Below are 21,037 nucleotides of genomic sequence, written 5' to 3' on the forward strand. Positions count from 1 at the left end.
AGGAAGGTGTGCTCTCATCCTAATCACTAGGAGTAAAAGATTAGTTTCAATCCCAAAGCATGAAGTTTCACATCCCTTCCAAAACTTTTCATTTTGCACTATTCTAATTCTTGACATTCTTGTTATCCATATTATTGCCCAGTCCCTCTTCAGCAAGATTCACGGTCTTGCCCTCCACAACATCCTGTGGCAATGAGTTCCACAGTTTAGCCCATTCAGAAAAATGATATTTCCTTTTACCAGCTTTAATTTTCCTTGTTTCTTGATTCCACTCAATGTTAAGAGGGGGCTACTGGAGGGAGATTCTCTGTGGCTTTGGAATTCTATACCCCTTTGTCTGAAAGAGCTCCAACAGGATTACTTTCGAGGCATGTCACAAAGCACATCTTTTCCCACAGCTGCTGGAAAACTGAGCAGATTTGGAAAAGTGGGGAATTGTTAGGGAAATTTGAGCTTTTAACTTGTCTGGCATAATGGTGGCAGGTTCTACCAAATTGTACTGTACTGCATTATTTGTGATGTACTTTCAAGTTACATTAAGGACACAGAGTTTATGTATGGACGCTCCTCATACAAACACTGAAAATAAGCCCGCAAAGCCAAAGAAATAAGTTAAGCCACAACTGCAAAAGTTATCCCAATCCAGGACAGCACTTAAGCATAGAATCAGGGAAACGTAGGGCTAGAAGAGTCCTCAAGAGGTGAATTAGTTCAACCTCCTGCACCGAGGTAGGACCAACTATACCCAGGCTATCCCTGACAGGTATTTGTCTAACCTGTTCTTAGAAGCCTCCGACGATGGGAATTCTACAACGAACCGATTCCAGTGCTTATCTATCCTTATAGGTAGAACATTTCTCCTAATAGCCAATCTACATCTCTCTTGCTGCAAATTAAGACAATTATTTCTTGCCCTACCCCCAGTGGACATGGAGAACAATTGACCACAGTCCTCTTTATAAGACTTACCACTTCTCCCCAGCCCCAGTCTTCTTTTCCAGACTAAACTGGCTAATTCTTTCAGCTTTTCTTCATAGGTCATGTTTTCTAAACCTCTTATTTTTGCTGCACATGCCCAAGTCACATTGAGTGCTCAAAGTTAAGCGTGTGCTTCATTGGATCAGCCCCTAACACACTGCTTTAGAGCAACGCCTTGCTGAAAATATACCAAGACAGACAGCACAAGTTTAGTACTATTCTAATTCTCAACATTCTTGTTCTCCATACTGACACCAAATCCCTCTTGGTAACCAGAGATGTAAATACACCTCATCCAGGATTTCAAACAACAGACCTGCCAGGGACTCCATTACCTTGGGCCACAGGTTCCTGTTTCTCATTAAAGAATGGACTTTCCCACTTCCTCCCACAAGTTAGGTTTTTATCCTCTCAGTATCCGAAAGCTTACATTCACTAACCACAGACTGCCGAGGTTCAGTCACCCTGTGATTGCTTGAGGTCAGTGATTCACAGTAGCGAGGCCTGACAGCTGAGTAAATATGGTTTTAGGTTACCTAGAGCAAACTATGGCTAACATACCCACACAACACAGCAGCTAGGGTGGTGAATTTAGGTGCATGCACTGTGGTAGCTGTAATGCAGTCTACTGTGGCATCATCACGCTTTCACATGCAGAGTCACCTAGATAGGACATCGGCATTAGATAGAAAGTTGAAAGTACCAAGGCCAGGCTTTTCAAAGTAGCCTAATGAGATGTTCAGTTCAAATGGGATTTTGTTACCCAATACACTTAATGTCCTAGGGAAAGCTGCAGCTTTCCCTAGACAAAGACTGTTTTATAACATGAAACCCTCACCACTGGTTGCTAGCAGGGATCAAACCCAAGAGCTACATCTTCAAAGTTACAAGTCTCTGCAACTTGAGCCAAAGGAATAACTTTACCTGTGTTGCTGGTCCTGAAGGTATAGAACCTCACCGATGACCTGAAATAAGTAGATGCCACAGAGACATGGCCATAAGGGATATACGGAGACCATCGCTCATGTGGTGAGGACCTCAGAACATACGTCCTAAGCGAGATGTGTGCTAGGGGAGGGCACCTTCCCCAAAACTCACTATTTGAGGGGTCTAAGAGGAACCCCAGGTTAAGATTTAGCTGTCATTGGCTGCGCAAAGGAGGTTTCCTATTTGAATCCACTTATCACTTTCCCATTAAGTGAGTGCAAATGAATAGCCCAATCTATCATTTACTGAATGATTTAAAAGGGTCCCTGCACACTCAAATTAAGCTTGAGGCCCAAAGAAGTTCCTCAGGGCTGCCCTACACTAGAAAGTTAGGTCAACCTAGCTACACTGCACACAGGGGTGCAAAAAAAATGCACCCCTGAGAGACATAGTTAAGCTGACTTAAGCCCCACTGTAGACAGTGCTGTTGATGCAAGAATTATTCTGTTGACCTAGCTACCACCTCCTGGAGAGGTGGATTACCTACAGCAATGGGAAAACCCCTTTGATGGTGCAGCAGGAAAGGTCTGTAATACAGCAGGGAAGTAGTAGCACTGCCGCTGTAGTGTTTCATAGAATATCAGGGCTGGAAGGGACCTCAGGAGGTCATCTAGTCCAACACCCGTACATTAGAGTATGTTTCTTATGTAGACGCACGTACTCTCAGAGGCCTAGCTCATTAGAAAGGGTCTTGCCTCCAGAGTAAAGCTCAGCTCCCTCGTGGGCAATGATTATTAAAACAGCAACGCTCACTTGAAAGTATCACCGGGAATTAAATGCAACCACCACTTGGAAATCAGGCACTTCTCTCCCTTCAGCATAAAGGGCAGAGAGCCACTTGCCGGCCTGAGCTACCTTCCCTGTCACAAGAGAGAGCAATCAGCTAAGATTTTCCAAAGAAAACAAGCGGCTTAGAAGTCTACGTCCCATTGACTTTTAATGGGGCTTGGGTGGTTTTGAAAATTGGGCCCCATCATTTAAGACAAGCACGTTGCCTCTTTGGGAAGAAGGAATGAGAGGATACAGGAGACGGCCAGGGCTGGGGGAAAAGAGGTCCCAGCAGGAAAGAGGTGGTGGTTGCTAAGAGAGGAAGGGAGAGGAGGGGGACTGGGGTTGCGAGAAGAAGTTGAGCAGCAGAGGGGAGAAGGAGAACAGGAAGAAACATGGTGGGAGCAGAGCAGGGGTGGGAACAGTTATTTTCTGAGCACAGGTGCAGGAAAGGGCATCACCTTCATAATCTATTGGTCAGCACATTATATGTCCCCTTCTGTGCCTGATCCATGGAGGATATGAGGTGGTTACAGCTGCCAGCAGCAGAATCAGCTGAGAGCTGTAACAGACCCATCTCTTCTGTGGATCAAGCACAGACGGGGGGGGGGGGAGGGTGCGTAACACGGTGAATAGTGGATTATTCCTGCACCGGTGGTTGGTTCCCTTCAGGTCAGCCCACTCACAGCCTTAGCATTACCAAGCACAGGTCCAATCTAGCCAACCTTCTGCCAAGCCAAGCCGGAGGCACTGCTGAGTGACCACGGACAGGACGTTTTGCACCTGGCTTAGTGAGCCGGCTTCCTGGAGTCAGGGCTGCCTTCAGAAGCTTGTGGTCTGCAGAGCTGCTGAATCCCAAGCAGGCTCTGCCATCACTGAGCTGCACACAGGTTCTGTGCCAGCAAACCTATTTCAGGAACCACCACAGTGCGTGGGAATTGATCTTAGTGTAACAGTTCGGAGAGAAGATTCACACATGTTCATTATGTGGCAGCCCAGAGGGAGACTCCAATGACTCCAAACCCTTTTATTTATTAAGAAAGGAAAAAGCCATAAGAGAGACCAGGAAATATTAGCCTTGAGCAACCCTATATAAAATTAAGAACAGTGATGCAGACCACATTAGAACAGTCGCAGGGAAATCATCTTGCAAGCAGTGACTGGCTTGGAAATAGCTCCCCAATGCAGTCTTCCCTATGGAACCCCCAATTCCTAGAACAAACCTTAGATCACACCTTTTTATCAAGACAACTTTCAAATTGTATTCCCTCCACTCCAGTTCTGCTCTGAATTTGCTAGCAAAGCTCTCTGGGAAACTGGCTATTAACCCTGGTGCAGCATGAAGGATTTCTTAAGGACCCTTTGCATTCTTTTTAAGACCGCACAACATTGCCAGACAGTTGCAGCACTCCACCGCAGAGGTGGCTGCATTTCAACGGTGCTGTGTGTGAGGAATTTGTAAAGGGCTTTAGGATCGTTTGGGGCAAAGGGTGCTCTAAAAGTATACTAGATTAGTAATAAATCTATGTATCCAGGCAGCTCAAGTAACGGGACCAAAAAAGACAGATCCTTCTCCAATTCTTACTTCATGTTTCACTGACTCTTGTTAAGGGTCAGTTATTAAAACATTAGCCCATGTATATGAACTTTAGTGGGACAGTGTGAATTTCACTCTTGAGCAGAACATCAGTACAAAGCCCTAGGAGTCCAGCCTAAATCCCACTGGAATCAGCAGGGCCCAGACGCTCAAAAGGTATTTGGGCTCTTAACTTCCATACATTTCAATGGGAGTTAGGAGCCAAAATAACTCTGGGAACTCCAGGCAAAGGAATATTTCAACTGACTTCAATGGAAGTTGGACCAGACCTTGTGTCTCCAGTTCAAGATGAAGATACAGATACAGTCTAGAAACAGTGTCATTCCAACATGTTTACTGTTCTAATGTAAAGGAACATGATATTAACATCCTATCCTTTTAATTACAAGCAGACAACAACCCCTCATTAAATTAAATCTGCCCTGCAATGAATTAAGAGTCTGAGTGGCAGTTCTACTTAGCAATCCATCATCAAAGACCATCCCTGAAAGCAAGGAGTGGCTGAGCAAATAACCCAGAAAGGGACAGAAGCCAAGGGTCTGTTGGGTCTTAAATCTAAGGAACTAGAGATTACTTATTTGAAAGTGCATTGTTCAGTTATTAGTATACACCACAGTAAAAGAAACCAGTTACAGGCATTCATACAGTGGTGTGTTGGTGCCATAACTTTAGTTACTAAGTTTCATTAAATAGCAGTATTGGTGACAGTACAATATGATACATATGAAATGATGGGGTCTAAAGTGGCTGTTACCACTCAAGAAAGATTTCTCTCGCACTGCAATGGCTACATGACATGTACATCAATAAAGAGGTGGACAATAAAATATATTAATACTTTGCATAGTGCCTTAGAATACTACAACTTGTTTATTCGAACAGGAACCCGTTGTTTGGTAGCGCTACCAGAATATAGCAGACAGTACCATTTTGGAGATTGTTAGCTTGTAGAATTTGGACAAGAATTCTGCGAATCAGTCTCTAATTCTACTCGTAGCACCCAAGATCTATTCTGCACACAAAGATGTTTCTCAGTCTCTCCCTCAGAGGCACATAAACTTGCATTACCAGGCTCTCTTTTGGTGTCCAAAGGAGCCAGCAGCACTTTTCACAAGAGCAGGCATGCAGAAGCCTCTATCATAGCCAGACTGTAATGGAAGAATTACATTCTGCCTGCCTGAAGATCCCCAGAGAACTCAAATACTTTGCATATAATACCCTGGTAAACAAACAGTTCAAGTTCCCATTGAAACAGTCCATCTTTCCATAGCTTAGCCAGGGCTCCCTCATGCAAGATGCTGAATACCCTGCATTTCCTATTTCAATTGCAGGAAGCTGAGCAGGACCTCACAAGACAGCTCCAATTGAGCTCAGGCAGAGATGGAATGTTGTTTTGCTATTAGGACTATAGGTAAAATATTAACCCTCCGACTGCTCCTTCGCTGTGGCTGCTGGGATAGTCAGTTAATTGCCAGCACCTCTCTGCAGTTCCATTGTTCTGGGTGGTCTCTAGACCCGTTGCTCTGTCAGATCTGTAAGGGCAATTCTGCTAATCATGCATTGGGGTGCAGGTAAACTTACTTTAAAAGAAAAATCAAAGTTAACTTCCGTTCTATTTTGACTTTTAAGCTCCAGAGAATGCAGCCTCATTTGCAGCAGCTGTAATTATGAATGGTAAATGACTGCTAACACATTTAGGGAGACACCAGCTTTTCAGAGCAGGTGCAGATAAAATTCCTGGCCACCACAAGCAGAGACAATACATGAGCGCGCACTGGGGACTGAAGCACCACACACGGCATGCTTGACAGAATGATTATGGGGTATGTTTTACAGTCTCATTGGGCTGAATCAAGCTCTTCTATTTGAGCCAGAAGAGTTGACGGTCCCTTTTAACAGAAACAGTAGAGTTATTCTGGCTAGGAAATTCAGACCAATCAGATTTACATTGCTAACAGAGTTCAAAGACCACCATCCTCTTTCCTCCTCTTCCACTTTTAAAGGAAGTTATTCATCAGATGGCTTCCCTCGTTACAAAGCGACCACAATCTATCAATTGCACAGATGCCAGGTCTGAACTTCCATCCTTACACAATGTACCTTATAAAGAACACACAAAGCCCAGAGAACTGGCCTTAGAGAGGTGGACTGCTACATAGGGATGGGTTTTCAGAAGGGCTGAGCACCTGCAGCTCCTACTGATGCTAACAGGAGCTGCCAGTGATCAACACCTCTGAATAACTAGTCCCAACCTACACAGCATTTGGCAGCCTGGATCAAACTGCTAGCCCATCAAGGCAATACTTGATTCGTCAGAAGAATCAAATAGCCTCATCATGCACCCAGAGTTTTAACTGAGCTCAGTTTAAGTTTAGTACTCTCCCAAACTGGAATTCAGGCTCAAAAGAGTAGTCCTAATTCTTCTCTCTCAACTCTGTATAAGTTAGGAGTAACTCCATTACCGTTGACTTACAACAGCTCAAGTGAGAGGAAAATCAGGGCCCACTTTCAACACTTGGCTAATTTTTTTTTTTTAAATCAGCCGAGCAAAAGGCACTTTCTGTGCAGATGCAGCTCTCCACAGAGCTGCACTCAAGGCTTGTATGCCTTGGTGAAGATTCCCAGCATACACTCAGTGCATTGATGTGGTTTAAACCGCAAAGATTTTGTATAGATACAACTACCCTGGTATAAAAAAATACAAACAAAAAAAAAAACACACTCCTCCTGTAGACAAAGCCTCAGTTACACAGAAATAAAACCAAAAGGGGCTGGAATGATTCCAGATTTACACCACTGTAAAAAGGGATATCAAAATCTGACAGTGTCCATAGAGACTTCTGATCTGGATTTTCCTCAATGACCTCAATCAAGTTATTCACAATTTACACTGGTGTAAGGAAGAGGATGTAAAAACCCACCCAGCTAAGGAAACTGAGGGAATGTTTGTATATCACCTAGCATAGCAGGGTTCCTGGTTCACGACTAGGGCTCTGAAGTGCTAAGGTAATACAAATACGTAATGCCCCTCTCCTTGGCAGAGCAAGAAAGTTATCTGAACTTCTGACAAGCACAGTTTTTCTAAATAAGAATGAAGTCAACTGCAGCAACTCATTGAAAAATCCACAATTTCCATGACAATACCTTCCCTGAAGCAGCCAGGGAGTCACAGAGCTCACAGCCCACTCAGGGGAAAAGCAGACGGATGCACTCAGCCCACTGCTTGGTTTCCAAGCTTTTGGGATTTCTAGGCATGCATTCTATCCCCAGCCTTCAAAGACCTGCAGCAGAGGAGGGCAGGTGCAAGGCTCTGCAGACATTTGAGGCACCCACTCTGCTCAGGAGGCAGTTGCTGCTCAGGAGACACACCCACTCGATAAGCTTTACCTTGCAAAGTTTTTGAGCCCTAGGGACCAACCTGCCAGTGCATTTCATCAGTGTTTCACCTTCTGTACACAAACCACTGTGAACACTCACCTTCAGTAAGACTGGGCCCAGCCAAAGAACAGATCTAGCTATTAAAATCTGACCCCTTTCCCCCTTTAAGAGTATAATATTGAAACCACCCACGCACAGAGCTCCCACTGACATCGGTTGGGCTCAATTCTGTTCAGAGTTTTTATATCAGTGTAATGCCACTGATTTAAATAGAGTTAATCCAAATTGATGCTAGTCAAACAAAGAGCAGGATCAGGCTTTGATGACTTCTAGGAACTCCTTGTGCAGTGTAAATGCTCATGGGGTTAACCCTTTACAGGACTGGGAACTTAATATTCCACTTTTCACAGGGGCTCTCTTTCAGTGACAAGGGAAACAAACATACATGTTTTCAGTGCAATGGGGAAACTTGCTTCAGTTCATAGAATCTTAGAATATTAGGGCTGGAAGAGACTTCAAGAGGTCATCTAGTCCAATCCCCTGCTCAAAGCATGACCGACACCAACTATGTTTAATATGTAACAAGCTCTCCTCTTGTGGCTGGCACGCACAAACACAGACACACACACACACACACACACACACACACTAACTAAACTTTGTGTCATGGTCTTGCTTTAAGTTGCCCAGCGCTTGTTACACTCCTAGTTAAAGTTTTAAACTAACATTGCTAATCATCTAGGGCAAACCAGACTCACTGGAGAGCAAACATGCCAGGGGAAAGCCACACAGGAAATAAATAGGCAAGCAAAAGATACTTAAAAGGTATTTGCCTCGTTAAATTCTCAGCCAACTGCTTGTTGACGAGCACAAACTCTGGAGGTAGGGGGGAAGAATCACAATGGCTCTCATACACACTGGACTGATATTCCAGCCTCCTTATTCAGCCTTGTCAGAACACAATTGGGAGAAGACCCTCTTAAAAGTCATCAAGGAGAGGGACACATTGCAAACTGGACATAAAGGTTTGGGGCACTGAATGGGCACGGGGAGGGGTAAGGAAACTGTAGCTGGTTGAGAAAAAGTTAGATTTTCTCGATGAGTGATTAGCAAGCACCACATTCCATCTCTCAGCAATTCCGGGGTTTGGAGGGGGAGACCCCCCCCCCACAAATCAGAACACCCCAAAAGCTTGGGTTCTCTCCCCGCGGCCTCCTCCCCACAGCAAGGGTTTAATTTTGTTCTCCTGCTTATATAATTACCCCCAAGTCCCCTTGATTCATTTAATCTCCCCGCCACCCCCACCCCTTCAAGGAGCAGCAGATGTAATAGGCTGGGATCAGAGTTCTCTTTCCATGGGAACCAGAGAAAGAAGCCAAAGCAAGCGTGTGTGTTTATGGCTTTACGCAGGAGCGAAGGCATGGACCGGAGCACGCCACCTGAGAAAGGGAGTTTGGAAAGAAGCGAGCGAACGGGGGTGGGGGAAAGGAGCAGAGGGGAAGGGAAGGAGAGAGGTAAAGTGTAGAATGAAGTAGAGGGAAAGCGGGAGATCAAGTGACCAAGGGAGAAGGGAAAGCACGAAAGAGGGGAAAAGTGAGAGAAGAAAGCCAGGCAGAGACGCCCAGCGCCAAGGGGCTTGACCTACCCAGCGCGACCACTGCAATCTCCCCGGCGGAGCTGACCATTTTGCAGGCGTCCCCCAGCCCTGCTGCGCCCGGAGTGGCGATGCGCCGGTTCCCTCTGCTCCCTGCGGTGGGCAGGGCTCCGTCCCCGGGCGGAAATGGAGGCGGATTCACCTTTCAACCACTTGGACCTGAGCAGAGCCGACCATCACACTCCTGCCCCCTCCGAGAGGGGCGCGGGGGGCGCCCGGGACCCGCGGATACTGGAGACGCTCCGTGGGGTCCCGGGAAGAGGCAGGCGCCGGGTGGAGAGGAGAAGGAGAAGTGGGTGGGTGCGGGGAGAGATTAATGCCGGGGCGTGGGGCGCAGGTTGATGCCCTAGCTAGGGAAGGGAGATCGGCCCCACATCGCTAACAGCTGGAGAAGCGGGAGAGAGCAGCGCGCACAGGGGCTTCGTACGCCTCCGCCTTGGGGAGCCCCAGGGGCGCGGCGCGCTAGGGCGCACGCCGGGTCCCTGCCGGGATAATAGCGAGTGGGGCTCCCTCGCCAAACCACGAGCCCTAAAGTTCAGCAACTGCGGGGCCGGCTGCTGTGCGGGCGCAGCACATGGAGATTTTTATTGGGCAGCCGTGATCGGCTTCCCAGTGGCTGCCCCTCCTGCCACCCACGGCCCCTCTGGCCATTACACCATAGATAAGAGCAGATGGGAGCTGACTCCCACGGCCCCTGTAGGTAGCTGGGATTGGGCCTTCAAGACTCTGGTTTGATCAGCCCGAGCTCTCTCTCTGAAGCCTGAAGTGAACTCTAGGCGGCAGGAGAGGGTCAGAAACGTTCTGCCTCCTCTCATCGGCTCCCTCTCCTGACAGCCGGACCTATCTAAACTGGCTAAGGCACTTATCACCTGACTCTACAAGGGCTTGGCTACCCTTCAGATTGATTGACGGTCAGCCTGAGAGGTTTGGCGTTAAAGTGTCCAGCCTCCGCCAACAAAATGTTGTGTTGCCACCCTCTGGCCCTGGCACATGGACCATTCCCCTTCCTTTGGAGGAGGGTTTCCGGGTTTCATCCGTAGCCAAGCAGGTGTGGATATCTCCTGAGGTTTGAGAATTAAAAGCGTTGGTGAACTGCAGGTCCTAAGGCGGTTGCCAAACCGTCTGATCTCTTCCCATGTGTGCAAATAAAATAGGTGGTGTAACAATTATTTTAAACTGATTTTTACCATTAACATATAAATAGAGACCTAAGCCAAGAGTCAGGGGATCAATGCATCCTTCCTGAAACATCCTTCAAAGAACATAACATCAAGCTTTATATCCCTCTATTAGCAAACTCATCACAGGAATAGCTCTCATGCCTTAATTTTGCCTGGTGCTGGTTGCCAATGGAATTTGTAGAATTATAGTTTCAAAACTGACCCACTTTGGTCCAAGTATTCTTCATCTTGGCACATTTTCCATTTCCACAGCGCCTTTCATCCTGAATGATCTCACAGTGCTTCAGGCAAATATACAGACATGCAGCCACTTCTGGCAACCAGCCACCGCATAACCCATTGCACAGGTGGGGTGGAGGGGAAATTTTGCCTAGAGACAAATGCCGCATCTCTCTTACAGAAAGTACTCTGAAAACTTGAAAGTCCACCTAGGTCAGATGGGATGGCAGCTGACAGAGAGCCCCCTGCACCCCCGAAAAGCACAAAGCCCTGGCTGGGATTATTTAGTTGGTATTGGTCAGCAGGTTGGAGTAGATGACCTCCTGAGGTCCCTTCTAACCCTGATTCTCTATGATTCTAAGGGCTAAGATCAACAAATGAGAGAAAAGAAGTTCTTTGGGTTAGGGTTGTTACTGGATCAGGGCTCAAAATATCTGGGTTCAGTTTTTTTACTTTGCTATAGACTTCTTGTGCAAATCATTTCATTTCACTTGCCCTCAGATCCCCATCTGTAAAACAGAAATCATTTCCTTTGTCTGTTTAGATTGTAAGGTCTTTGGAACAGGGGCTGTTTCTTCCTACCTGTATGTGCAGTCCCTAGCACAATGGGACCCTGATGTTGGCTGGGCTCCTAGGCACTATAGTAATGCTCAGTGGTTTGAGCATTGGCCTGCTAAACCCAGAGTTGTGAGTTCAATCCTCGAGGGGGTCTGGGGCAAAAATGTGTCTCGGGACTGGGCTTGCTTTGAGCAGGGGGTTGGACTAGATGACCTCCCGAGGTCCCTTCCAACCCTGATATTCTATGATCTAATACAAATAAATATGAATGATGCTGAGATGTAAGCTTATGCATCTAAGGTGTTTCAAAGCCAAAGGGTAGATGGTGCTCTTGCGACAAGGAGGTGGCACTGCTCTAATCACAAACCATAGCTTTAGATACTGAAATCGCTGAGTATAAATAGGAAATGCAACATGAGCCTGGCTCAAAAAAGCATGTGTTATTGGGAAGCTATCGCTAGGGTGACCAGATGTCCCTATTTTATAGGGACAGTCCCAATATTTGGGGCTTTTTCTTATATAGGCGCCTACTACTTACCACCCTCTGTCCCAATATTTCACACTTGCTGTCTGGTCCCCTAGCTATTACACTCAGCTTTACTCAGGACTCTTGCAAATCAAATTTCCTTAGAAAAAGAATATGTGCTGAAATTTGTCCTCTGTGGGCTGTGGTTAGTTTGTAGGAGGTGGGGTCAGGAGGAAACCAGGGAGCAGCCCTTCCCTTTGTGTATGTATCACGGATCCAAGACTCCCCGATTGCATAAGCCACAATAACATTCTTTCATTTAGGGCTGGCCGAGTGACTACACCCCTTCCTCTCCGAGGCAGCTCTTACCTTGGCAATCCATGCCTTCGTTACCTTTAATGCAATGGGCTGGCCCTAGCCACGAAAGCCACCTGAGGCTCGGGTTTAGGCCAGAAAGTAGCTGCATTCCTTCTGCGTGGGGCAGGCTGGCCAGACCATGACATTACATAGCTTAGATGGCCAGACAGAACCAGTGTGACCATTGAGGTCTATGCTCCAGCCCTACATCACTCAGGGAGGTGAAAATCTCTCCTGCCAGCATAGAGTGGCTACACAGGAGACCTTACAGCGATGTAGCTACAGCTGTGCCCCTGTGAAGTCTGTACTGCAGACAAAGCCTCGGAGTGTGTTAATTAAAGCGCTACAGCAGTGCAGCTATATTCGAGCAAATGCAGCGTTTTAGGGTATGGCTAAACTGGCACTTCAAAGTGCTGCCACGGCAGCACTTTGAAGTTTCGAGTGTGGTCGCAGCGCCAGCTCTCTCTCAGCGCTGCACGTGCTCCACATCCTCTATGGGTGTAGCTTGCAGCGCTGGGAGCTGTGCTCCCAGCGCTGCAGCACCGTTTACACTGAGGCTTTACAGCACTGTATCTTGCAGTGCTCAGGGGGGTGTTTTTTTCACACCCCCTGAGCGCGAAAGTTGCAGCGCTGTGAAGCGCCAGTGTAGCCATGGCCTTAGTGTAGACATGCTTCTAGGGTGACCTCCTGTGTAAAACGGGCCTTAGGACTGCCCTGTTTGAATGAAGGCCTCGCCTTTAGGAAAGCATCTGATCTAGATTTAAAAAATTGCCAGTGACGGAGAAGACACCAGCCCTCAGTACATTATTTCAGTGTTAATGACCCTCACTGTTAAATATTTGTTTAAACTGGTCCAGCTTCAAATTCCAGCCCCTGGATCTAGTTTTACATTTGTGTCCTAGGTCAATGAGCCATCTATCATCAATTCACTGTTTTTTTTTTTACTGGCTGACAACTGACTGCTGGGTGGAATTTATGACATATAAAGCTCTGAACAGTGCAGACCCAAGTTACCTTTAAAACTTGCCTCCCCACCGTATAGACCAGGAGTGGGCAAACTATGGCCTGGGAGCTGCATCCAGCCCTTCAGACGTTTAAATCTGCCCCTCGAGCTCCTGCCGTGGAGAGGGGTCCAGGGCTTGCCTCACTCCACGTGTGCTGTGGTTCCGTGCGGTTCGCGGAAGCAGTAGCATGTTCCCCCTCCAGCTCCTACATGTAGGGCCAGCCGGGGGATCTGCACACTGCTCCCGCACCAAGCGCTGGCCAATTGGAGCTGCAGGGGCAGTGCCTGTGGATGGGGCAGCGCACAGAGCCTCCTGGCCGTGCCTCTGCATAGGAGCCAGAGGAGGGACATGCCACTGCTTCCGGGAGCTGCTTGAGGTAAGCGCCATCTGGAGCCAGCACCCCTGATCCCCTCCAGCACTACGACCCTCTTCCCCAGCCCTTATCCCCCTCCCACTCTCCGAACCCCTCAGTCCCACCCTCCTGCACCCCAGAGCCTGCACCCCCAGCTGGAGCCCTCCCCCCACCCCCACCGGCACCCTAACCCCTGCCCCAGACTGGAGCCCTGTCCTGCACCCTGAGCTCCTCATTTCTGGCCCTGCCCCAGAACCCCCAATTTCATGAGCATTCATGGCCCGCCAGACAATTTCCATACCCAGCTGTGGCCCTTGGGACAAAAAGTTTGCCCACACCTGGTATAGACTGTGTTTGTCTTGCATATCATATCTAAGTCAGCTGGATTTTGTGAATCAGGGCAAATAGCAAATCCAGCACTGGACAAATTCAGGCCAGGAGATACAAGATTCCAGCAGCAAAGTCCATCTGGAACACCTGCTGGATTATGAGATTGTAGGAGTACAAAGAGGCTGCAATTTTCCCTGGGTCAGGGAGCCCTGCAGGCTGCCTGCATTGCCCCCAAACTGGATTGTGTTGATGGAAAAAAAAGGGCATAACCGGCATACAGAGGGGTTCAGGATGTTTTCCCGAGAGCATCTTTCCCTGGGAACAGTCCAGGAGTAGCACCTCCAGTGATATGATGGTAAAAAAAAGAAATGGATAAACTAACCTAGCCTCCATATTCCCCAAATGAGAAATGGGTAAACCTGCAGTTATCCTTAACTCCAGTACTTCACTGCTCTAACAGCAATGTTGGTACCATGGCTTCCCATCCTCCCCCCCCATAAGGGGGAATTATCTTCTCGAGTGCCCCATGCTGGCCCGTCTCACCTTCCGTGAATCCAACTTCTCATGAGGGGCACAGAGAAACCTCCTTTCCACGCCATTGCCAGCTCCAGGCATTTTCTGACGAATCTTGTGATATTTGGTGTTTTTCATAATGCCTCAGCCGCTAGAATTGTGTGATTACAAGAGAATCTCACCTTTCATGTAAATAAAGAATAAAGAGATTTTCTAGGCCTTAGGGCTAAGCAGAAAAGCCAGGAAATGTGAACCCTAAAGTCTCAGAAACTAGAAGGCAAATAATTCTCCCTCCCCCAATTTGAGATTTTTGGGGCCCTGACTCAGAGTTTTGGAATGTTAGGGGCTTGCCCTATGACTTTCCATTGCAAGAATTTGCTTTGCAACCCCTACACCCTCTTTTTTAAAATTATTATTATTAGTAGTAGTACGTTGCTGTGTTCCACATCTTCCTTTGGTGAAACTCCACAAGTCATCAGGAAACGTGTGACTGCTGGGGGCGACTTTGGAGGTTACCGATGCCAAGGAAGTCCCCTGCTGCGTCATGGTCTGTGTGGCCACATTGATAATTGTGTGGCTGTTACGCCACTGAGATAACTCCCTGGCAGAGCAGTGACATGAAATGTCTCTGTGCTGGATTGCCCAACTGATGCTCAACTTTCTAGCCACTGGCAGACAAGCCCAAAGAACCACCCTGATAACATCATTTAAAACACATACAAACACAGTTATGTTATTTTCCCCTGGATTTCCTTCCCAGCCCTGACCCCCTCACGCATGCCGCTTGCCACACAATTTATTTGTAAATAGAAGCTTCCTCCGTTGCAATCAGCCTCCCTCTCTTGGGCTGATTCATTTGTGGAAGTGCTTGCTGCTGCCTCAGAATCACTGAGCAATACTGAGTGAATCAGGGCAGATTAGCAAAGCTGTTCAGAGGGGTGGGTTGTGGAATATCTTGATAACTAAATGATACTTTGACTGGGGCTTTGATCAGGCAGAAAGTTTTGTAAAACTAGCTGAAGTCTGTGTGTAAATCATCATATTTATTTCTCACACACTGCTTTTCATCCAGAGATATCAAGGTGCTTTACAAAAGATCAGTATCAGACATCCTATTTTATAGAAGGGGAAACTGAGGCATGGGGGATGGGGAGAGCTCATGCCCAAGGTCACCCAGCAGATCATTGGCAGAGTAGGTAACAGAGGGAAGTTCAGGTTCCATGGCCTACACTCGTCTCTCTGCTGGGCCTGCCAATTTTGGAGATGGTGTTCTGACAGTAACACATTCCTGCTCGGGACTGAACTGAAACTACTGACTTATTGCATGTCTGCACAGCCTTCTGGTGGCCTGAGTTTGACTGAGTACCAGTCTGGGGTGCCTTTGACCCAGAGACCAAGACGTTCCAGGCACGGTAGCCCATTACCCGAGTAGTCCTTTTAGTTTTTACATTTATTTTGGATTTTTACAATTTCCTACTATTATGAAACAGTGGACTCTTATTTCCTTGTTTCCCCCAGTTCTTGGCAAGTCTTAATTAAAAGGCTAGAAGCATGCTCAGCTTTCTCCCCAAATACTTATGCCTTTGTTCATGGTTTGTTCCGTGTTTCTTGGTTAGAGCAGCTACTTTTCAACAGGTGAGAGAAAACCTAAGGATAAAGTTTACTTAGCTCAAAGGTTTGTTCCATTTCAGTGCTGACAAACTTGAGACCAAAGCCATCTTGTTGTCTAGTGAGCCCATGATGCTCCCCAGAGAGTTTAAAAAAACAAGGAAAGCAGTTTTACAATGATGAGAGTCATTACTTGCATCATAGTAGTACCTAGAGGCCCCAACTGAGTCTGGGACCCCATTGTGCTAGGTGCTGTAGATACATATAGCAAGAGGAATTCCTTGCTTGGAAATGCATACAATCTTTATAGCCCAAAGGTGGAGGACAGGAAGTAGTATCACCTCCAGTTCACAGATAGGGGAATTGGATACTGAAATGAATGAGGGAGGCTCCTTTGCTCTGGAGAGTTTTAAGGAGACAGTCATCTGGGGACATTTCTCACAAAGTCACTATTGAGTGACAATTATTCTATGTCCAAAGGAAGAGGCCTCTCTGCAGTTTTATGCTAATTACAGTCATAAGAACATAAGAATGACCCTACTGGGTCAGACCAAGGGTCCATCTAGCCCAATATTCTGTCTTCTGACAATGGCCAGTGCCAGGTGCCCCAAAGAGAATGAACAGAACAGGGCAATTATCCAGTGATCCATCCCCCTGTTGTCCAGTCCCAGACTCTGGCAGTTAGAGGCTTAGGGACACCTCCAGCACAGGTCGCATGCCTGACCATCTTGGCTAATAGCCATTGATGGATCTATTCTCCACAAGACTCAACTCCCTGTAATCTGCGCTTAAAATATTCTGAGGTGACAGTAAAAGAAAAAATCCGTCTCTACCCTGTAGCAAAGCAGCACTTAACACGGGGGCTGTGTGTTTTTGCCCAACATAAAAGACTCCAGCCGTGTGTTTATTTTGGATTATAAATGTGAAAATGAGGAAAAGCAAAAACACTGAGTTTTTCATTTTAACTCCCTCCCCCTGTCCAATCTCTTGCACAAAAGCAAATTGAAGCCAGCTAGATTTTTTTTGGCTTGCACATTGAATCAAAAAATCAATCAGTCTAGAGCAACCAATGGAGTCTTAAGAAGTTTCCCTATTTATTTTTTTAATGTATGATTTTAGGTTAAGATAAATATTACACCAAAGGTCAGGGCACTGGCTGTGTTGCTGCATTGTCTATTTATGGGTACATATTTCCATCCCCTAGGCCTATCAGTATAGTGGCCTTTTAACTTCGGAGATAAATGTCTCAAATGATTGTGCAGAGTTTTAAGCCATGTCATCCTCATTAAACCCAGTGAGGTTCATGAAGCTAAAGCACTGAGGGATGCCCTCAAAATGTTCTGACTAGACTAGTCTTTGAATCAGTTTCATGCAGTGTAGCTCTTCCATGAATGAATTGTCTGTCACATTTACTCTCCTCCCTACTGGATCTCAAAGCACTTTAGACCATTCATAGATCTTAAGGTCAGAAGGGACGATCATCTAGCCCAGGGGTTCTCACAACAAATTTTTTTGGTGGTCTCAAAGTGCAGCCACCAGCTCTTGCTGGTGGTCGCACTGACAATTTTTCCTAAAATACTTAATTAACTTTAGGAAAAACAAATAAATATGGACATACACATGTCCAAATCATTGTAATTTATTTATGTAGGGTTTTTTTTTTGAAGACTCAATAATAAAAATAATGTAGTTGTCTCTATTCTTTACTGGACCTAAACAGAATAGAAACACAAATAAGGTGCTTTGCACATTCTTGTGTTTTTGGTTTTGTTGTTTGTTTTTGCTTTTGGGTTTGTTTTTTTTTAAACATGCTAGCTAGTTAGCCTGCTGCCGTGAAAAGTGATACTTGTATGTTAATATCACTTTTCACAGTCTCCCAGCTAGCTACTAAGTCTGCTGTGAAAAGGGATATTAACAAACATACAAATATCACTTTTCACTGCAGATTTACTCAGTCTCGGCAAGACCAGGGACAAATTAAGCCCTGGATGGGGAGGTGAGTAGGAAGGCAGCAGCGCCAGGGCCGATGGAAGGGGGATGAGCCCCAGGGTGAGAACCAGGGGCCAGAGCCCAAAGCTCTGCACCTGGGGTGCAGGAGCCTGTCACTGCACTGTGGGACCCCAAAGCCCCGTGGCCTGAGCCTGAGCCTGCTGCCCTCCACCCCAGGGCTGAAGTCTGACCTCACCACCTCCAGGAACTCAGTAATTGCCTGCTCCTCCAGTGTTTGTCTCTCCAGAGGGGGGCAGGGCTTGCTGGTGGCCCCAGGAGGCGAGGGTCCACCCCCCCATCACCACACAGAGGCTATGGCCACAAAAAAATCTCCTTGTGGCCGCATGTGGCCAAGGTGGCCTCAATTGAGAAAAGCTGGTCTAGTCTAATCTCCTGTGTAAAACAGGCTATAGAATTTCACCTGGTTTCACTTGTGTTTGACTTCAAGCATATCTATCAGAAAGGCATCCAGTCTTGAGCTGAAGACACGAAAAGACAGAGAATCCATTACTTCCCTTGGTAGTTTGGGCTAGTGGTTAATCACTCTTGAGCTCAGAAATTTATGCCTTATTCCTGGTTTGAATTTGTTTGGCTTCTACATTGGATTAAGGAGCCCTGGAACAGCCATTATTTTCTTCCTATGAAGATACTTTGACACTGTGATCACGTCACCTCTCAATCTTCTGTTTGACAAACTAGATACTGACAGCATTGTTTGACAGCATTTCCTGAGCCCTTCAATAATTTTTCTTCTATGCACCCTCTCCAATTTTACAGCATCCTTTTAAAAAACGTGGACACCACAACTGGACGCAATATTCTAGTGTCAGTCTCACTAATGCCATATACAGAGGTAAAATCACCTGAGCCATCTCAGAATCAGTGGTCAACAGATTGGAATCTGTTCCCTCTGGGCATAATTCGCACCTGTGCGGAAGCCTAGCATATGGCCCCTATAAATAAACACCCAAACCCTCCAAGATATTTAAGCACCTAACTCCCATTGATATATCCCTTGGAGGATCTGGGCCAAAGAGCCTTTCATCTGTAGATTCCCCAATTTAAATCAGGTCCTGTCTCAGTATTAACCAAAAGTCATTCATCACCACTTGAAAGCTTTTTGCTGGTCCATGTTAAATGGATTGGTTTCAGTCCAGTATCTAATGAATGAATGTCAGTGGTGAGAGGAACTGGTCAGTGCGTATGCATATCCTGCCCTCTGCTGTGTGGAATCAGAACTGCTTTGCTGTGATTCATAGCTCCTGTATGCTAACGGAGATTTTCCATCTACTGAAAGGGTAGGGGCTTGGGCTTTCAGAGAAGGATTTGAGCTCTGGCTGTTCAGTTGCCACCGAGTGGCCATGGTGAGAAACTAGGAAGCCACTAGGAGATGGTGATTTTGTCACATCCTCACAGAACTCACTTCCATAAGGGTGTTGTGGTAGACTCAAGGTCTGAATGGGCCATGAAGACTGAACTCTCTCCCTTCCAGGTCATGGTGCTGGAGTCCTCCCAGGCAGCACAGGTTAGTGGGACACTCACTACCACAGGGCCTTACACCAAGGCCCCTTTACACTGCTCTGGCACCCACGTTAAGGGCCCCAGCATGGTGTAAAGGGGGCTTTGTGCACATGAAAGTCAGGCCCTGTGGCTAAAAGGAGACCTTCAGTCTCCAGGTCTGTTAATCCAGCGTGAGGGAAAGGAACAGCCGCAGGTCACACTGCTGGGTGAAAGCTGGAGCTTTTTTTATCTGTCCTTGTCCTGCTTGTGTATCTGTCACTCGCACTGTGCCTGCCTCCTTCCCCTGCTCCTGACTAAGGCTGATTACACAGCTCTGAGAAAGCCAAGTCAGCTAACTGCCTAAGTGCTCACTAGCCATGTGATGACCTCCTATACAGTTAATGAAAACCCCATCCTCCAAGGTTCTAAGTATCTTCAACTCTCACTTCCAACAGTGGGAACTGGAGGTGCTTGGCCACTTCCAGGATCGGGCCCTGGGTTCCTGTGTCTCAATATTTCAGTGGAACTGCCTGTCCACTCTCCAAGCTGCATCAGCCCATTCCAAGGAAACATGACCACAGCTGATGCAAGGGAAGGGACAGAACCGTACAGAGCTGAGGAACGTGGGAAAGGAAACACGCCTCCTTTCTCAGGGCAGCTTGTTAACCAAGGGTTAAATGCTCCTTCTGGCCTGGCTCCAGCAGGAATGAGTCACTGACCGGAGCCACCTTGGGAACAGAAAAGGGAGCAGCCAGGAGGATAACTGATGTGACTAAGACACATTGGAATGGTTGGAATTCCTTCTGCCAACTATACCTGGGCACCATTTCCAGCCCATCAGGGAGTCCCAGCCCTCGGCTTGCACAACATGTCTCACTGTGCCCTGAAACTGACTCATCCGTCTTTGGGGTGGGTATGAGGGAAACCCTAGAGATCTGAAAACCCTGGGCATTTCAGGCAACCTCTGGGAGCTTTTAGGGTGCAGCATTTGCTTTCTCAAAGAGTAACAAACCACTGGGAGATTCAGATGGTATTTGCTTTTTTGCAGCAGTCCCCCAAAGCTCACTGACCCTATGAGATTGGGGCCACACCCTGAGTGTAGACAAAGCTTTGGACAACCTCGGACCCACAGACACTACCTGTAGACTCATAGGCACTTGTAACTTACACAAATACTCTGAGTTTGGCCCACAAGTTTTGACAGAGATTAAAAGGTATGTCTACACTACAAAATAAACAAAAAAACTCTGTGGCAGCTAGCAAGGGATTGGACTAGATGGCCTCCTGAGGTCTCTTCCAACCCTGATATTCTACGATTCTATGAGAGCCCGGGTTGACTAACTCTGGCTTGCAGGGCTCATGCTGCAGGACTAAAATTGGTAGTACAGATGTTCTCACCGGTGCTGAAGCCCAAGCTCTGAAATCCAGCAAAGGGGATGGATCTCAGAGCTTGGGCTCCAGTCTGAATGGAAATGTCTACCCTGCTATTTTTAGCCCAGTTGCACAAGACCAAGATAGCTGACCTGGGCTCTCAGACTCATCACCGTGGGGTTTTCTTTGGCAGCATCAGCATACCCTCAGGCCGGTTAAATTGGTGT

At 46.9% G+C, this 21,037-nt stretch overlaps 1 protein-coding gene across 2 annotated transcripts in view; it reads right to left on the reverse strand.

The window, feature by feature from the left end:
* TGFA (transforming growth factor alpha) overlaps positions 1–9,516 on the reverse strand; it is a 48,559-nt gene extending 39,043 nt beyond the window's left edge. For both annotated transcript variants that reach the window (XM_030551951.1, XM_030551950.1), the window contains exon 1: positions 9,354–9,516. In XM_030551951.1, the coding sequence (XP_030407811.1) occupies positions 9,354–9,393 (40 nt within the window). In that variant the 5' untranslated portion in view covers positions 9,394–9,516. The remainder of the gene's footprint in view (positions 1–9,353) is intronic.
* Between the last annotated feature and the right edge of the window lie 11,521 nt (positions 9,517–21,037).

This window comes from Gopherus evgoodei, chromosome 2 (assembly GCF_007399415.2).
Source record: "Gopherus evgoodei ecotype Sinaloan lineage chromosome 2, rGopEvg1_v1.p, whole genome shotgun sequence".
NCBI classification, from domain to species: domain Eukaryota; kingdom Metazoa; phylum Chordata; order Testudines; family Testudinidae; genus Gopherus; species Gopherus evgoodei.